General features: G+C 38.9%; 1 protein-coding gene and 1 pseudogene across 5 annotated transcripts in view; both read left to right on the forward strand.

The window, feature by feature from the left end:
* LOC118024010 (guanine nucleotide-binding protein G(s) subunit alpha) overlaps positions 1-954 on the forward strand; it is a 51761-nt gene extending 50807 nt beyond the window's left edge. For all 5 annotated transcript variants that reach the window (XM_035025481.1, XM_035025482.1, XM_035025483.1 and 2 more), the window contains 2 exons: positions 140-207; positions 438-954. In XM_035025481.1, coding sequence (XP_034881372.1) covers positions 140-207; positions 438-584 — 215 coding nt within the window. In that variant the 3' untranslated portion in view covers positions 585-954. The remainder of the gene's footprint in view (positions 1-139; positions 208-437) is intronic.
* A 7160-nt stretch (positions 955-8114) lies between these two features.
* On the forward strand, positions 8115-9496 carry LOC118024107 (annotated as a pseudogene).
* The last annotated feature ends 5261 nt before the right edge of the window (positions 9497-14757 follow it).

The raw sequence follows: 14757 nt of genomic DNA on the forward strand, positions 1-14757 counted from the left end.
CTCCCTTCCCTCCCACCACCAAACTGTAAGGGATCTGTAGGGAAGCAAGAAAAAAGTTAAGGGGCCACAATGATGCCAGCACCCTAGCTCTGCCCTTAACCTTTTAATGACCTCACCAAAATGGTTCTGTTCTTCGCAGCTACTCCCGAGCCCGGAGAGGACCCCCGCGTGACCCGGGCCAAGTACTTCATCCGCGACGAATTTCTGGTGAGGAGAGACCGTCTTTGGTTTTCTCTTTTCTCCGGGGGGTAAATTCACTTGAACATTTGGGGCTCAAAAGCTCTTCAGTTCTTCCGTGCCATTTCACTGGTGGCCAGTGAGGATTTTAGCTTGCACGTAGCCGCGGTAAGTAGCCGGTCCGCTCGCCCCTGGCGGGTAGCCCGTCGATGGCTGGAGGGAGGTGGCGCGGACTCGGCTCTCTTGTGTCCGCCCCGCAGAGAATCAGCACCGCCAGTGGGGACGGGCGGCATTACTGCTACCCACATTTCACTTGCGCCGTGGACACCGAGAACATCCGCCGCGTGTTCAACGACTGCCGGGACATCATCCAGCGCATGCACCTTCGTCAGTACGAGCTGCTCTGAGAAGGGGACACCCAAATTTAAGTAAAGCCTTGAGCACAATTCAGAGTGAAGCGTAATTGTACACGCAGTTGATCACCCACCATAGGGCATGATTAACAAGGCAACCTCTCCTTTTCCCCCCAAGTGATCTTGCGAAGCCCCCCTCTCCCCTTCAGCTTGCTTAAATATTCCAAATTTAGAAAGCTTAAGGCGGCCTACAGAGAAAAAGAAAAAGGCCACAAAAGTTCCCTCTCTCTTTCAGTAAATAAAATAACAGCAGCAAACAGAAATAATGAAATAAAAGAAATAAATGAAAGAAAAGGAATAAATGAAATAAATATTGTCTTGTGCAGCATTAAAAAAATCAAAATAAAAATTAAATGTGAGCAAAGGATGTGAGTCCTGTGAATTACTTGCGGCTTCGCACAAATATCCATTGTTCATGGTTTGTCCCCATAATTTGGGTTTCTGAAAATTCAGAAAGGCTACCACTGTCCTTTGCCCAAGCCCACGCCCCTTAGGAAACCATTAGCCCATGTAAAGACTCCCGAACTGGTCATTGCCCCCCTGTCCATTCTACCAACTTCCCTTATATAGGTCATCACGTTGTGCCTGTTTTATCTAGAATCTCTCCCCAAAATAGGTGTTAGGTTTGGGGTGCTCTGTCCAGCTTTAGGATATGGACTCGCGTATGTGGGGGGAAATTCAGGAATGCAGTGTTTCAAAAGACGGGAAGTGGGGTGACTCAAGAAATGGTGTACAATGTAGACCTTTACCAAATCATCACATGGTACACTTAATTATCTTGGAATTTTGTCCGTTATCCCTCAAAGTTGGGGGAAAAAAACGAGCTATCAAATAGAAATGGCTTTGAAACAAATGGCTAAACGTTTGGGGACAAACTTAAACTGGATCTCTCTCTCCGTACACAAAGGAATTTTATGTGGATCAATCACCGTTTAAATACAAAAAAAGTCCTTTAAAATGGATATTTTAACAATTAGAATATTGGTTTATAGAAGGCCTCTTCTATATGATCTAACCTCCACAAGCCATGGGGGTTGAGTGGGCTATACAAAGTGAAAATTATATAAAACAAAATATGAATGGGGTGGAGACTGGGTAAAAATCTGTAACAAAGGGTTGATTTCCCTAATAAGCAAAGTACTCATAACTAATAAACCGTCATAAAAGTGCAAAATTCACGAACACACAGTTTACTTGAGAAAAAAATACAGTAACGGGGAAAATGGGGAGTCTCATAATAAAATGCACTATAAACTCATGGGGGGTGCTGGGGGGGTGGTGGTCAGCATCCAGAGGCTGCACATGAAACTGAGTAAAGCTGTAATGAACTGTGGCTTGGGTCTGAGGTCCACTTGGGCTCCCTAATCTTCATCCCCAGGGTCATACCTTAAGCTTGTGGTCACCCCTGGTGTGGCTTCCTGGAGAGGTGGGAGAAGAGACTAGCTTGTCTTCAGCATCAACCGCTGCACCCTTTGAAAGTGGCCAAATGAAACATTAAGTTGATTCTGTAATTCAGCCCCAAAATCCACTTATGGTTCTAGTTTCCAGATAAAATTAATCCCAGCCAAATTAATCCTCTCACATAGCTCCCCAGGGGTGAGCAAAATAAGCCCAAAGAGGGCAGAAAAAGTAGCAAATACCCATCTCCATAAACCCTTCGAAAGCTTCCTACGTAATATTCAGTCCACATAAAAACTGTGTGCGTGCTCTGTAGATTTTGTTGCAAAACAACTCTCCAAAACACCCCCAAATTAACATCAATCTACATAAGTGCTTATTATGCAAATATAGCCAAAAGACCAACCCACCAATCCCCATAATCCTCCAAAGTACTCCAAATAAACAGCTAACAAAAACCTGGGTACCAGCTATCAAGACCAGCCCACCAGGATGGCCAGCTCTTCCAAGATGGCTGCCTGTATGGCACGCCCCCCCGCCCACATAGAAATTCTGGAACCTTCTCTGAAGAATAAACAGAAGATTACCACAGCACTAGCCACAGATCCATCAAAATTAGGAAACAAATTCTCAGGCCCTAGAGCAGTTAAACCAAGAAAATGATGCCCCAGAACCCCACCCCCTTGCAGGTCAAAACTGGTCCTTTTATGACCCTCCTCTAGAAGGAGGGTCATGAAAGTCAGTTACCCAGCACCTATTATGTGCCAACCACTGCCCAGTGAGACAGTTTTGGCCATCACCACCATTTTACCAATGAGTCAACCCAGGCCTAGAAAGTAATTTGCTGTAAGAGACAAGGCTGGTAAACGGGGAAAATGGGCTTCAAACTCAGGTAGCCAAAGCCCACTGCCTGACTACCACACCATACTGTCCTTCTGGAAGACAAAGCAAAAAGAGGAAAAGGTCTCCTGTTGTTCTTTCCAGGATGCCAGTTGTCAGGAGTCCATGACCTATGACCCCAAGGGGAAATCCTGCAGGCTCTTCTGGATGGTGGAGTAGGTGGGGTCAGTGGCAGAGCAGGGAGGGGGTCCTCTTTCCTCGGACAGTAGCATTGGACATACTCCTGCCTTCCCCCCAGTTCAAAGGGTTGCTTTGGTTCCCCCTCCAGTCACTCAAATGTGTTTGAGGGTTCCTTCTGTTCGTTCCTTAGGATTTATTCCTTCTATTGAAAACACTTCCATTTCTACTTTCCCTCTGACCTGGTCCCAAACATAACTTTTATAGGGTTACTTTAAAATCTAAATTCTAGGATCTTCAGAAAGCCAAAAAACTATGAGGAATTTCATCTAAATCTTTGATTACAAGTAGCCATTGGTTTTTAAAATTTCAGCTGAATTTTACATCTTCATTTGAATGCAAAACAACATTTTTCTAAAGGTAACAATTTGTGCCACACTTTCTAAAGGTGTATAGACCATATATAACTATGTATTGACCTTCTAGAGAATAAGTAAAAATAATAATAATAAACCACTAAGCTCCCCAATAAAGCTTAGTATGAGGAGGGTCTAGAATTGAGCAGAATCTTTACCCACTTTCATTTTTATTTAAATGTGGGCAAAATCATACTCCCCAAAATGACCATCTCTGCAAAACCCGCCTATGTCAAATGACATTCTATTTTAATGGTTTCTTGGCCATGACTGGTCATCTTTGTATGCAATGAATGTATAGAGAGCATAGGATCTCTGCCAGCCACTGAGAGTTTTGCTCTCATGGGGTTTATATTCTATCAGGGGAGACATGTATTTACCAAATACATAATCAAAAGAATTACAGATGGCGACAAGGTCTCCGAGCTAATAAAAAGAATGGGGCAATGGGGAATGGGAGATATTTGGGGAGGGATTCCACTTTAGATAGAAGAGCCAGAGAGGGCCTCTCAGGGGAGGTGACTTTTCTTATGGGAATGCAAAAGATGAGAAGGAGTTGCCATCCATGTGAGTAGCTAACATCAATATTTTTGATTAATATTAATTATTAAAACATCATACTTAATATTTATGGAGTACTTTAACATGTGATAAGGGCTGTCCTAGGCCCTTTTTGTGAATTATCTCATTTAATCTCTTTGAAACCCTTTGAGGATGTATCCTATCATCTGTACAAGATGTACCCAATCTGTGCCCCATGGTACAAAATTTTAAAAAGTGATATTTAAAACATGGTGAATAATTTATGCAAATTATGCTTTTAACGATGGCTACACTAAAAAGGCCATTGCAGTAAGCACTTAATTTGAGTAATTGCTACCCAGGTTCCTCTTTTAGAGTTAGGGGATTTGGTGTCTTTGTGATAATTTTCCTGTGTTTAAACATGCATATACTATGAACAACTCAAGTTTTCTGGTTTTGTCTAATGTATTCTCTCAGTTAGGAATGTATTCAGCTGCCCGTGACAGAACCTTGACTTGGGGTGGCACAGATAAACAGAGGCTTATAACTCACTTCACAGGAATCCTGAAGAATTCTGAAAGTGGCTCCTAGTGTTACTTAAGCAGCTCATCAATAGCAGGGCCGGTGCCTCTAACAATTCTCTTGGCTTCTTTCTCTTGGTTGCAAGACGGTATCACATCTTTGCCCAAGGCAGAGAGGTGAAGGAAAGACAGCCCAGCCGACTGTCTCTTCTATCAGGAATGCAAATGCTTTGTAGCTGCCCTTCCATTTTCTCAACCACGTGAAATACACATAGATACCTAGATAGTAAGATAAATAGTCAGATGCCTAGATAACTAGCTAGACAGACAGAAAAATGTATGTTTAATAACACTACCACATACACAGAGAGAGGATTTATAATTTTCTGTTGCACAGAGCTTGATGGAACACCTAGAAAGATCTAGCCAGTACCTACAGTTTTTAAGGATTAGGGAAGATAATAGGAAAAAAAAACTTTAAATCATAAGAGAGCAATTTGTATAATTCTATGTAAATCAGTTTGAAAGCCTAGACGAAATAGATAGTTGTCCAGAAAAATGCTGTTTATCAAAACTGACCCTGGTGGAGACAAAAAAAAAAATCTAAGCAAATCAGTTACCATAGGGAAAAAAAAAAAAACCCTCACATTACCATAGTGAGCACCATGACAAGTTGGATCCAGGCTCTTGTTGGAGTGGGAAGCTAGGAAATGGAAGGAGACATGAGGGAGGCTAATGGGGTGTTTGTTTCTTGACCTAAATGCTGATTAAACAAATTTATTTGAGAAAATTCACTGAGTTATATACCCATGATTCATGCAGATTCCAGCCTGTATACTATACTTCAAAAATTTTTTTTAATTGAGAGAAAGGAAGAAGGCACTAGACCCAGGTAGTTTTACAGAGAATTCTACTAAATCTTTAAAGATCAAATAATTCCAACACTACTTAAATTATTTCAGAGTATAACCAAAGGAAAATTTCAAAATTATTTTTGTAAAACAGGTATAACATTGATTTTAAAATATGCCAAAGATTGCATCCAAAAATAAAATTACAGACCAATCTCATTTATAATATCAATGTGAAAATTTTAAAATATAAGCAAACAGAATCCAATGTTACACTTAAAAAATAATACATCATGCCTAGATGAGATTTATTCTATGAATTCAAGGTTGGTTCAATATTAGCAGAATAGCAATATTTGTAAAATTTAATACCCATTTATATTTTTGGAAATCCAATAAAATAGTAATCAATGGGTGCTTTCTTAATGACTATATGTATACTATATATATAATTATATATATATTTTTATAGATCATATATATTTTTATATATTATAAATTGTATATATAACATATAAAGTACACTATGCATTATCTAAAATGTACTTTCCTATATGTTTTACATATATAAATATATTAATTATAAGTATACTAAATATATTTAAATATAAATATATTATTAACTGACGATTAAGTAACCAATTAACATAGATATGTTAAATAGCTATACAAATTTTTTCTCCCCAAACCAACATTTTACTTAATGAGAAACCTCTAAAAGCTTTCCCATTAATGTCAAGAACAAGAAACAAAAAAGACAAGGATTCCATAGCACCGTACTATTTATCACTGTATTGGAAATACACACCAATTCAATTAGATAAAAGAAAGCAATTAGAGGCCTGAGAATTTGAAAGGAAGAAGTAAAACTTTTACTTTTATCTTGTACTGAAAATGATATAACTATCATGATTCCCCCCAAAAAAATCCACAGAAAAATAATTACTAAAAATGAGAATTTAGTAAAGAACAGGTTTATGAGATCAACATGAAAAATCAATAGCCTTTCAATAATGGATAGATCATCCAGACACAAAAATCAATAAACAGATGACTTGAATAATACTATAGACCAAGTGGACCTAACAGATATATACAGAACTTTCTTCTCAACAGAAATAGGATAAATCAATGTTAAGTCATAAAACAAGTTTTAACAAATTTAAGAAGATCAAAATTATTCCAAGTGTCTTTCCCATCCAAAATAAAATAAAACTAGAAATCAATAACAGTAAGAAATGAGAAAATTCAAATATGTGGAAACTAAACAATACATTTTTGAACGACTATTGGGCCAAAGAGAAAATTAAAAGGAATTTTTAAAGTATCTTGAGACAGACAAAAATGAAAATACAACATACCAAAACCTAAGGGATGCAGCAAAAGCAGTACTAAGAGGGAAGTTTATAGTGATAAACGCCTACATTAAAAAAGAGGAAAGATCTCAAATAAACAACCTAACTTTACAGCTCAAAGAACTAGAAAAAGAACAAACTAAGCAAAAGGAAGGAAATAATAAAGATTAGGGCAGACATATATCAAATAGAAAAACAATAGGAAAAAAAAAACCCTACAAGTTGGTTTTTTGAAAAGATAAACAAAATCAAGAAACCCTTAGCTAGACTAAGGAAAAAAGAGAGCAGACTCAGTCGGTGGAGCCTGTGGCTCTTGATCTTGGGACCTTGGATTCCAGTCCCACATTAGGTGTAGAGATTGCTTAAAAATAATATCTTTTTTAAAAAAGAGAGCAAAGACTCAAACTTTTAAAATCAGAAATGAAAGAGGAGACATTACAAATTGGATAACCAAGAAGAAGTAGATAAATTCTTAGAAACATACAACCTACCAACACTGAATCAAGAAGAAACAGAAAGCCTGAACAAACCAATAACAAATAAGGAGACACTATTAGTAATCAAAACCCTCCCAACAAAGAAAAGCCCAGGACCAGATGGCTTTATAGGTGAATTCTGTCAAACATTCAAAGAAGACTTAATACCAATTCTTCTTAAACTCTTTCAAAATAATAGAAAAAGAGGGAACACTTCCAAACTCGTATTACGAGGCCAATTACTCTGACACTAAAGCCAGATAAAGACACCACAAGAAAAAGAGAACCACAGGCCAATATCTTTGATAAACATAGATGCAAAAATCCTCAATAAAATACTAACAAAATTAAAAAGCACATTAAAAGGATCCTACACCATGACCTAGTGGGATTTACCCCTAAGATGCAAAGATGGCTCAACGTATGCAAATCAATCAATGTGGTACATTAACAAAATGAAGGATAGAAAGTACATAATCATCTCAGTTGATGCAGAAAAACATTTGACAAAGTTCAATATCCACTGGTGATAAAAAAAACTCTCAACAAAATAGTACAGAAGGAACTTACATCAACCCAATAAAGGCCAATATGAAAAAAGTCCACAACTAATACCATGATCAATGGGAAAAAAACTGAAAGCTTTTCCTATAAGATCCAGTACAAGGCAAAGATGCTAACTCTTGCCACTTCAGTTCAACATAGTACTGGAAGTTTTAGCCAGAACAATTAGACAAGAAATAGAAGTCTTCCAAATTGGAGAGGAAGAAGTAAAATTACCTCTGTTTGCAGATGACCATGATCATATATACAGAAAACTCTGAAGGCTCAACAACAGCTGTTAGAACTAATAAATGAATTCAGTAAAGTTGCAAAATTAAAAACCAACACATAAAAATCAGTAACGTTTCTATACACAAACAACTACCCAAAAAGGAAGTTAAGCAAACCACCTAGGCTGTGGGAAGATGCTGCAGGAGGCTGGTGACATGGAGGATGGGCAGCTTTCTTTTTTTTTTAAGACTTTATTTATTTATTTGACAGAGAGAAACACAGCGAGAGAGGGAACACAAGCAGGGCGAGTGGGAGAGGGAGAAGCAGGCTTCCCGCCGGGCAGGGAGCCTGACGTGGCTCGATCCCAGGACCCTGGGATCACGACCTGAGCCGAAGGCAGACACTTAACGACTGAGCCACCCAGGCACCCTGATGGGCAGCTTTCTGACTTGGATTCTGACACGACAGTTGCACCCAGTGACAGGCCGCTGCAGGGACCAAAAACATTAGGTGGGGACAGCCCCGTGAGGCCCCTCCAGGGTACAGCAACACCAGTATCACATTATCAGACTGTTAAAAGTGTGGATTCAAGTGAAGAGAGTTTTTCTGATACAGATGATAACAGCTCTCTTTGGAAATGCAAGCAACAGAAATGTTTTAACCCTCCTCCCAAGCCAGAGCAGCCAGAAACCACCTGTTCCTGGAGAAGGTTAACAACATATGGGGTGCTGGGCTACAAGAACAGAATCAAGGTCCAGTGGCCACCGAACTTGCTATCTTGGGAATGGAGGGTGCTATTGACAGAAGCAGACAATGGGAGACCTACAATTATTTGCTTGCTAAGAAACTTAAGAGGAAATCTCAAGAACATACAAGAGAATTAGACAAAGACCTAGATGAATATATGCATGGTGGCAAAAGAATGGGATCAAAGGAAGAGGAAAATGGGCGAGGTCATCTCACACAGAACTGACCTCTTAAAGACAGGCCATGGGTTGGACTAGAAATGAACTCCAAAGGCCGGCATCAGATCACAGAGGACGATTCACAGGAGAAACTGGCTGATGAAATTTCTTTCAAGTTGCAGGAAATGTCTTTCAGCTTGCAGATCTTTCCAAAGAAAGATCTGACAGCACGAGTAGTGAGGATAATTGGGAACAAAAAGGCACCTGAACTTCTGATGGAAACTGCTGAAGTTGAACAAAATGCTGGCCTTTTCGTAATGAATGCTAGTTGAAGAAAAACACCAGGTGGAGTTTTCCTGGATCTCCTGAAAAACACTCCTAGCGTCAGCGAGGAACAAATGAAGGACATTTTCTACATTGAAAATCAAAAGGAGTAGGAACATAAAAAGGCTGCTAGGAAGAGAACACAAGTGTTGGGGAAAAAAGATGAAACAAGCTATTAAAAATCTAAATTTTCAAGAAGATGGCGATGCATCATGAGAAACTTTTGCAAGTGATAAATATGAGGCACTGGCCTCTCTTGACGAGCCCCCAGCAAGCTGTGCAGAGGCCAAGGCAGATGTAGAGGGAGCCACTGAGTTGACTGTTCTCACAATCTGGACATCTTTTAGTTCATTCCTAAATGGACTAAGGGATTTTGAGGAATAAACCTTTCTAAAATAACATATAATAAGCCATTGCTATTGAGATTGCTTTGTTTCACTTTGCACTGATAAACATAAAAATCTGGAGAGAAAGAACGGTTTTCTTGTTTAAAATAAAATTGAATTTGTGGGAAGATGAAATTTTTTTTTTAAAGATTTATTTATTTGAGATAGCGAGAGTGAGCGAGCACAAGCTGGGAGGGGAAAGGGGGTGGGGTAAGGCAGAGAGTGAGAGGGAGAAGCAGACTCCCCGATGGGCAGGAGCCCCGAGGGGCTTGATCCCAGGACCCCTGGGATCAAGACCTGAGCTGAAGGCAGATGCTCAACCAACTAAACCACCCAGGTGCCACAGGAGATGAATGTTATTGATAGAAACATTCCTCATGTCCAACAAAATACTTAAAGGTATATAGCAGAGGATTTAATTTCTCAATCTGTTGCATGTGGTAATTATTACTAGTTGATAATTACTTTTGTCCAGGACATTGTAACATACTATTCACAAATTTGTTTTCTTTTTCTGATTTATCTTTGCAGCAAATTATGATTGGTTTCAAAACATTCCGGCAGGATTAGGATTAAAAGATCCTAATAAGGTACATAAATTGTTAAGCTATTACAAATGCATTCAAATTTAGTTTTTCTGTGTTCTAAGAATTTTTAGGCAATTTTAAGGATAGAGACTAAAATTAAAATAGGTTTACACTGATGGCTCTTCCCACTTATTTGTCCAGAAATAAATTAACATCAGAAGCTTTTCAAAAAGGTATTGGCTCTTAACTTTAACTTTGTTTTTGACTTCTTTTTTTTTTTTTTTGACTTCTTTTTTTTTTAAGGGAGGTTTTTTTTTTGTTTTATTTATTTTTTAAGATTTTATTTATTTATTTGACAGAAAGAGATGCAGCGAGAGAGGGAACACAAGCAGGGGGAGTGGGAGAGGGAGAAGCAGGCCTCCCGCGGAGCAAGGAGCCCGATGTGGGGCTCGATTCCAGAATCCTGGGATCATGACCCGAGCCAAAGGCAGATGCTTAACCAACTGAGCCACCCAGGCACCCCTGTTTTTGACTTCTTTTTAATTAACTCATTCATATGTTAAATACTGAATGTGATCCATACCTGTGTAATTGCCATGGAAATTAAAACATTTCCAGGGGTTGCCAAAGACTGTTTTACCTTATGTTTAAAAAGTTGGGTATTAAAAATGTTATCTTGGCAAAAAAAAGAAAAAAGAAAAGAAAAGGAAGAAAAGAAGAAAGAAAGAAAGAAAGAAAGAAAGAAAGAAAGAAAGAAAAAGAAAACAATCCCATTCATGACAGCAACAAAAAGAATAAACTACTTATGTATAAACTTAACCAAAGAGGTGAAAGACTGATAGGCTGAAATTATAAAATTAAGGAAATTAAAGAAGACACAGGTGAATGGAAAGACATCCCATGTTCATGGATTGGAAAAATTAATATTGATAAAATGTCCATAATATCCAAAATTATCTATAAATTCAGTATAATCTCTATTGAAATCACAAAGGTATTTTTTACAGAAATAGAAAAAAATTCCAATATGATTATGGAAAAAAAGACCCCAAATAATCAAAGCTATCTTGAATAAGAAGAACAAAAATAGAGGCATCATACTGAAATATATTTCAAAATATTTTACAAAGCTGCAGTAATCAAAACAGCATGGTACTGGCATAAGAATGGACATATAGATCAATGGAACAGAATAGAGAGCCCCCAAATAAGTCCACACAACTATAGTCAATTGATTTTTGACAAAAATACTAATGAGGGAAAGGATAGCCTCTTCCTTAAAGGATATAGGGAAAACTGGATATCTACATGAAGAAGGATGAAACTGGACTCTTATCTCACACCGTATACACAAATCAACTCAAAACGGATTGACGATGTAAATGTAAGACCTGAAACCATAAAATTAATAGAAGAAAACATAGGGGAGGGGTGCATGGGTGGCTCAGTCAGTTGAGTATCCAACTCTTGTTTTACCTCAGGTCTTGATCTCAGAGTTGTGAGTTCATGTTCTGCTTTGGGCTCCATGCTGGGTGTGGAGACTACTTTAAAAAGAAAAAGAAAAGAAAACATAGCAAAAAGCTTCTACATTGGTTTGGACAATAATTTTTTAGATATCACCAAAAGCACATGCAACAAAAGCAAAAAATAGACAAATGAGATTACATCAAACCAAAAGGCTTCTGCACAGCAACAGAAACAATGAACAGAGTGAAAAGGCAACCTATGGAATGGGAGAATATATGTACAAGCCATATATCTGATAAGGGGTCAATACCCAAAATATACATCCAAAAATCAATAGCAAAAAAACAAGCCAATTATAAAATAGACAAAGGACTTGAATAGGTATTTCTCAAAAGAAGATATACAGATGACTAACAGGTGTATAAAAGGTGTTCAACATCACTAATCACCAGGGAAATGCAAATCCAAACTACCACGAGATATCACCTTGCACCTATTAGAATGGCAGTCATCATAAAGGCAAAAGATAAGTGTCAGAGGGGATGTGAATAATAGAAAACCCTTGCACACTGCTGATGGGAATATAAATTGGTTCTGCTGCTACAGAAAACAATGTGGAGGTTCCTCAAAAATGAAAACAGAACAAACTTATGATCCAGCAAACCTACTTCTGGATATAGAGCCAAAAGAAATGCAATCAATATCTCAAAGAGATATTTGCTCTCCTATGTTCACTGCAGCATTATTCACAATAGCCAAGATAAGGAAACAACCTGTCTATAGATGAATGGACAAAGAAAATGTTGCATATATACACAATGGAATATTATTCAGTCTTAAAAAAGAAGGAAATCCTGCCACTTAGGATAATATAGGTGAATCTGGACAACATTATGCTAAGTGAAATAAGCTTGAAACAGAAGGAAAAACACTGCATGACCCACCTTATATGTGTAATCTAAAGTAGACTCATAGAGGCAGTGAGAATGGTAGTTACCAGGGGCTGGAGGGAAGGGGAAAAGCGGAAATGTGGTTCAGAGGTAAAGTTTCAGTGATACAAATAAGTTCTAGAGACCTAAAGCACAGCAATGTGACCACGGTTAATAGTGTATTGAGTACTTGAAATTTGCTAAGAGAGTAGTTGGTAAGTGTTCTGGCCGTGGAGAAGAGAATGGTTACTATGTGAGGTGATGGATATGCTAATTAATTCGACTAAGATGATTGTTTCACAATCAGACATATATCAAAACGTCAAGCTGTACAACTCAAATATATATATTTTAAATTGTCAATTATACTTCAGTAAGATGGGGAGGGGGGAATCAGTAACATGTGACAGGTAAAACAAAGTTCTTAGAAGAAGACACAGGAGACCACTGGCTGGATAGGGTACCACGTTGCATTTGGTTTATATGTCTCGTTTAATTTGTAGCTACCTCTCCAAGCCCCCTTACAGTTTTGTTGTTGAAGGAACCAGGCTCTTTGTCCTATAGTTTTCCACATCTTAGATTTTTCTGATTGCATCCCCATAGTACAAACCCATTTGGAATTCTGGTTTGAACAAACCAACTATTTTTTTTAAGGCTTTATTTATTTGAAAGAGAGAGAGTGAGAGAGAGAGCAGGAGCGGTGGGGTGAGGGGAGGGGGAGAAGCAGAAGCAGACTCCCTGCCAAGCAGGGAGCCTGATGCAGGGCTCGATCCCAGGACCCCGGGATCATGACCTGAGCAGAAGGCAGAACCTTAACTGACTGAGCCACCCAGGTGCCCCAAACCAACTGTTTTCAAAAATCATAAAATTATCAGGGAAACTGGAATAGTAACTGGTATTTGACAATATTTTAAAAGTTGTGTGAACTTTTTTATGTGTGACAGGGAGTTATAGTTATGTTTTTTAAGGAATTCTCATCTTTTAGGTGTACCCACTGAAACAAAATACGATGTTCCCAAGTAAACTAGCTGAGTGGAGGGAAGGCTGTGCTGGTAATGACCTAAGAGCAGGCTCTCTGGCACAAGGTGGGGGGAGGGGAGCCCTGATTTGTCGTATTCACCAATTTCCATGATGTAAACACGCCCATCACAGTGAAGTTCAGCTCCCAGTGGTACATCACTGAGCATGGAGCTGGGAGGAGAGGGGTCAGACCAGCCCTCGGCCGACCCAGTTGTCCAGCTCTAGCACATCACCATTGGGCAGAGGCAAGAGATGGATGTGAGTTGGTATTTGCTGAAACAGAGTGATGGGTCCATGGGGAGTCACTATACTGCTCTAAATGTTTTTATTGAGCTATAATGGATATAACATTGTCTTAGTTTCAGGTGCACAACAGAATGATTTGATACATGTATATATTCCAAAACGATCACCACAATCAATTAACATCCATCCCCACTCATAGTTACAAACCTTTTTTTCTCTTGGGGTGACCACTTTTAAGATCTACTCTCTTAGCAACTTTCAGACCTACGACGCAGTCCTGTTAACTATCTCATCGGGCTGTACGTTACACCCCCATCTCATTCCGCATATGCTTGACGTTTTAACCAAAAATTTAAAGAGAAGAACCCTAAATTGCAAGATTAAGTTTTTTTAAACCTTTTAATGTTATGACCGATCAGTGCAGATAATTATGAATAGGAATCCCACGATCACGTTGGTGCTACTTGACAACACTCAGAGCTACTACGTTATTGAGCGCCTACCACCCGCTCGACCCTGGCTTTAAGTGCTTTACAAAGGATAATGCATCCTTGCTTTACAGATGAAGAAATTGAGGAGAAAGCCAAGCAATTTTCATGGTTTATGCTCACACAGCCAAAAGTGGCAGAGTTGGGATACAAATCCAGGTAGTCAGGCTCCAGAGCCTGCGATTTTAACTCTGACCCAAGACACTTAATTTTACTTTATTTTGTTTTTTATTTATAATTTTGTTCTTTCCTTACATAATCTCTAAGACCATCACAGGACTCCAACTCATGACCCCGAGATCAAGAGTCACACGCTCCACTGCCTGAGCCAGCCAGGAAGCTCACTGAATTTTTAAAAAAATACCCAAAATGCTAGATTGGAAATAAACCTGGTGATGCAGCCCACCGGCAACACGCTGTTCAGGAGAACGGTTTTCTAATCACAGATCTGGTAAGTGCCTCCGTTAGACCAGAACTAAAGCGGGTGATGGTGACCAAGGCAGACCTGGCTCCTGTCTTCATGCAGCATGCCTCCGCTGGGAGGT

Source organism: Mirounga leonina, unplaced genomic scaffold (assembly GCF_011800145.1).
Source record: "Mirounga leonina isolate KUSES-001 unplaced genomic scaffold, KU_Mleo_1.0 Mir_195, whole genome shotgun sequence".
Classification (NCBI taxonomy): domain Eukaryota; kingdom Metazoa; phylum Chordata; class Mammalia; order Carnivora; family Phocidae; genus Mirounga; species Mirounga leonina.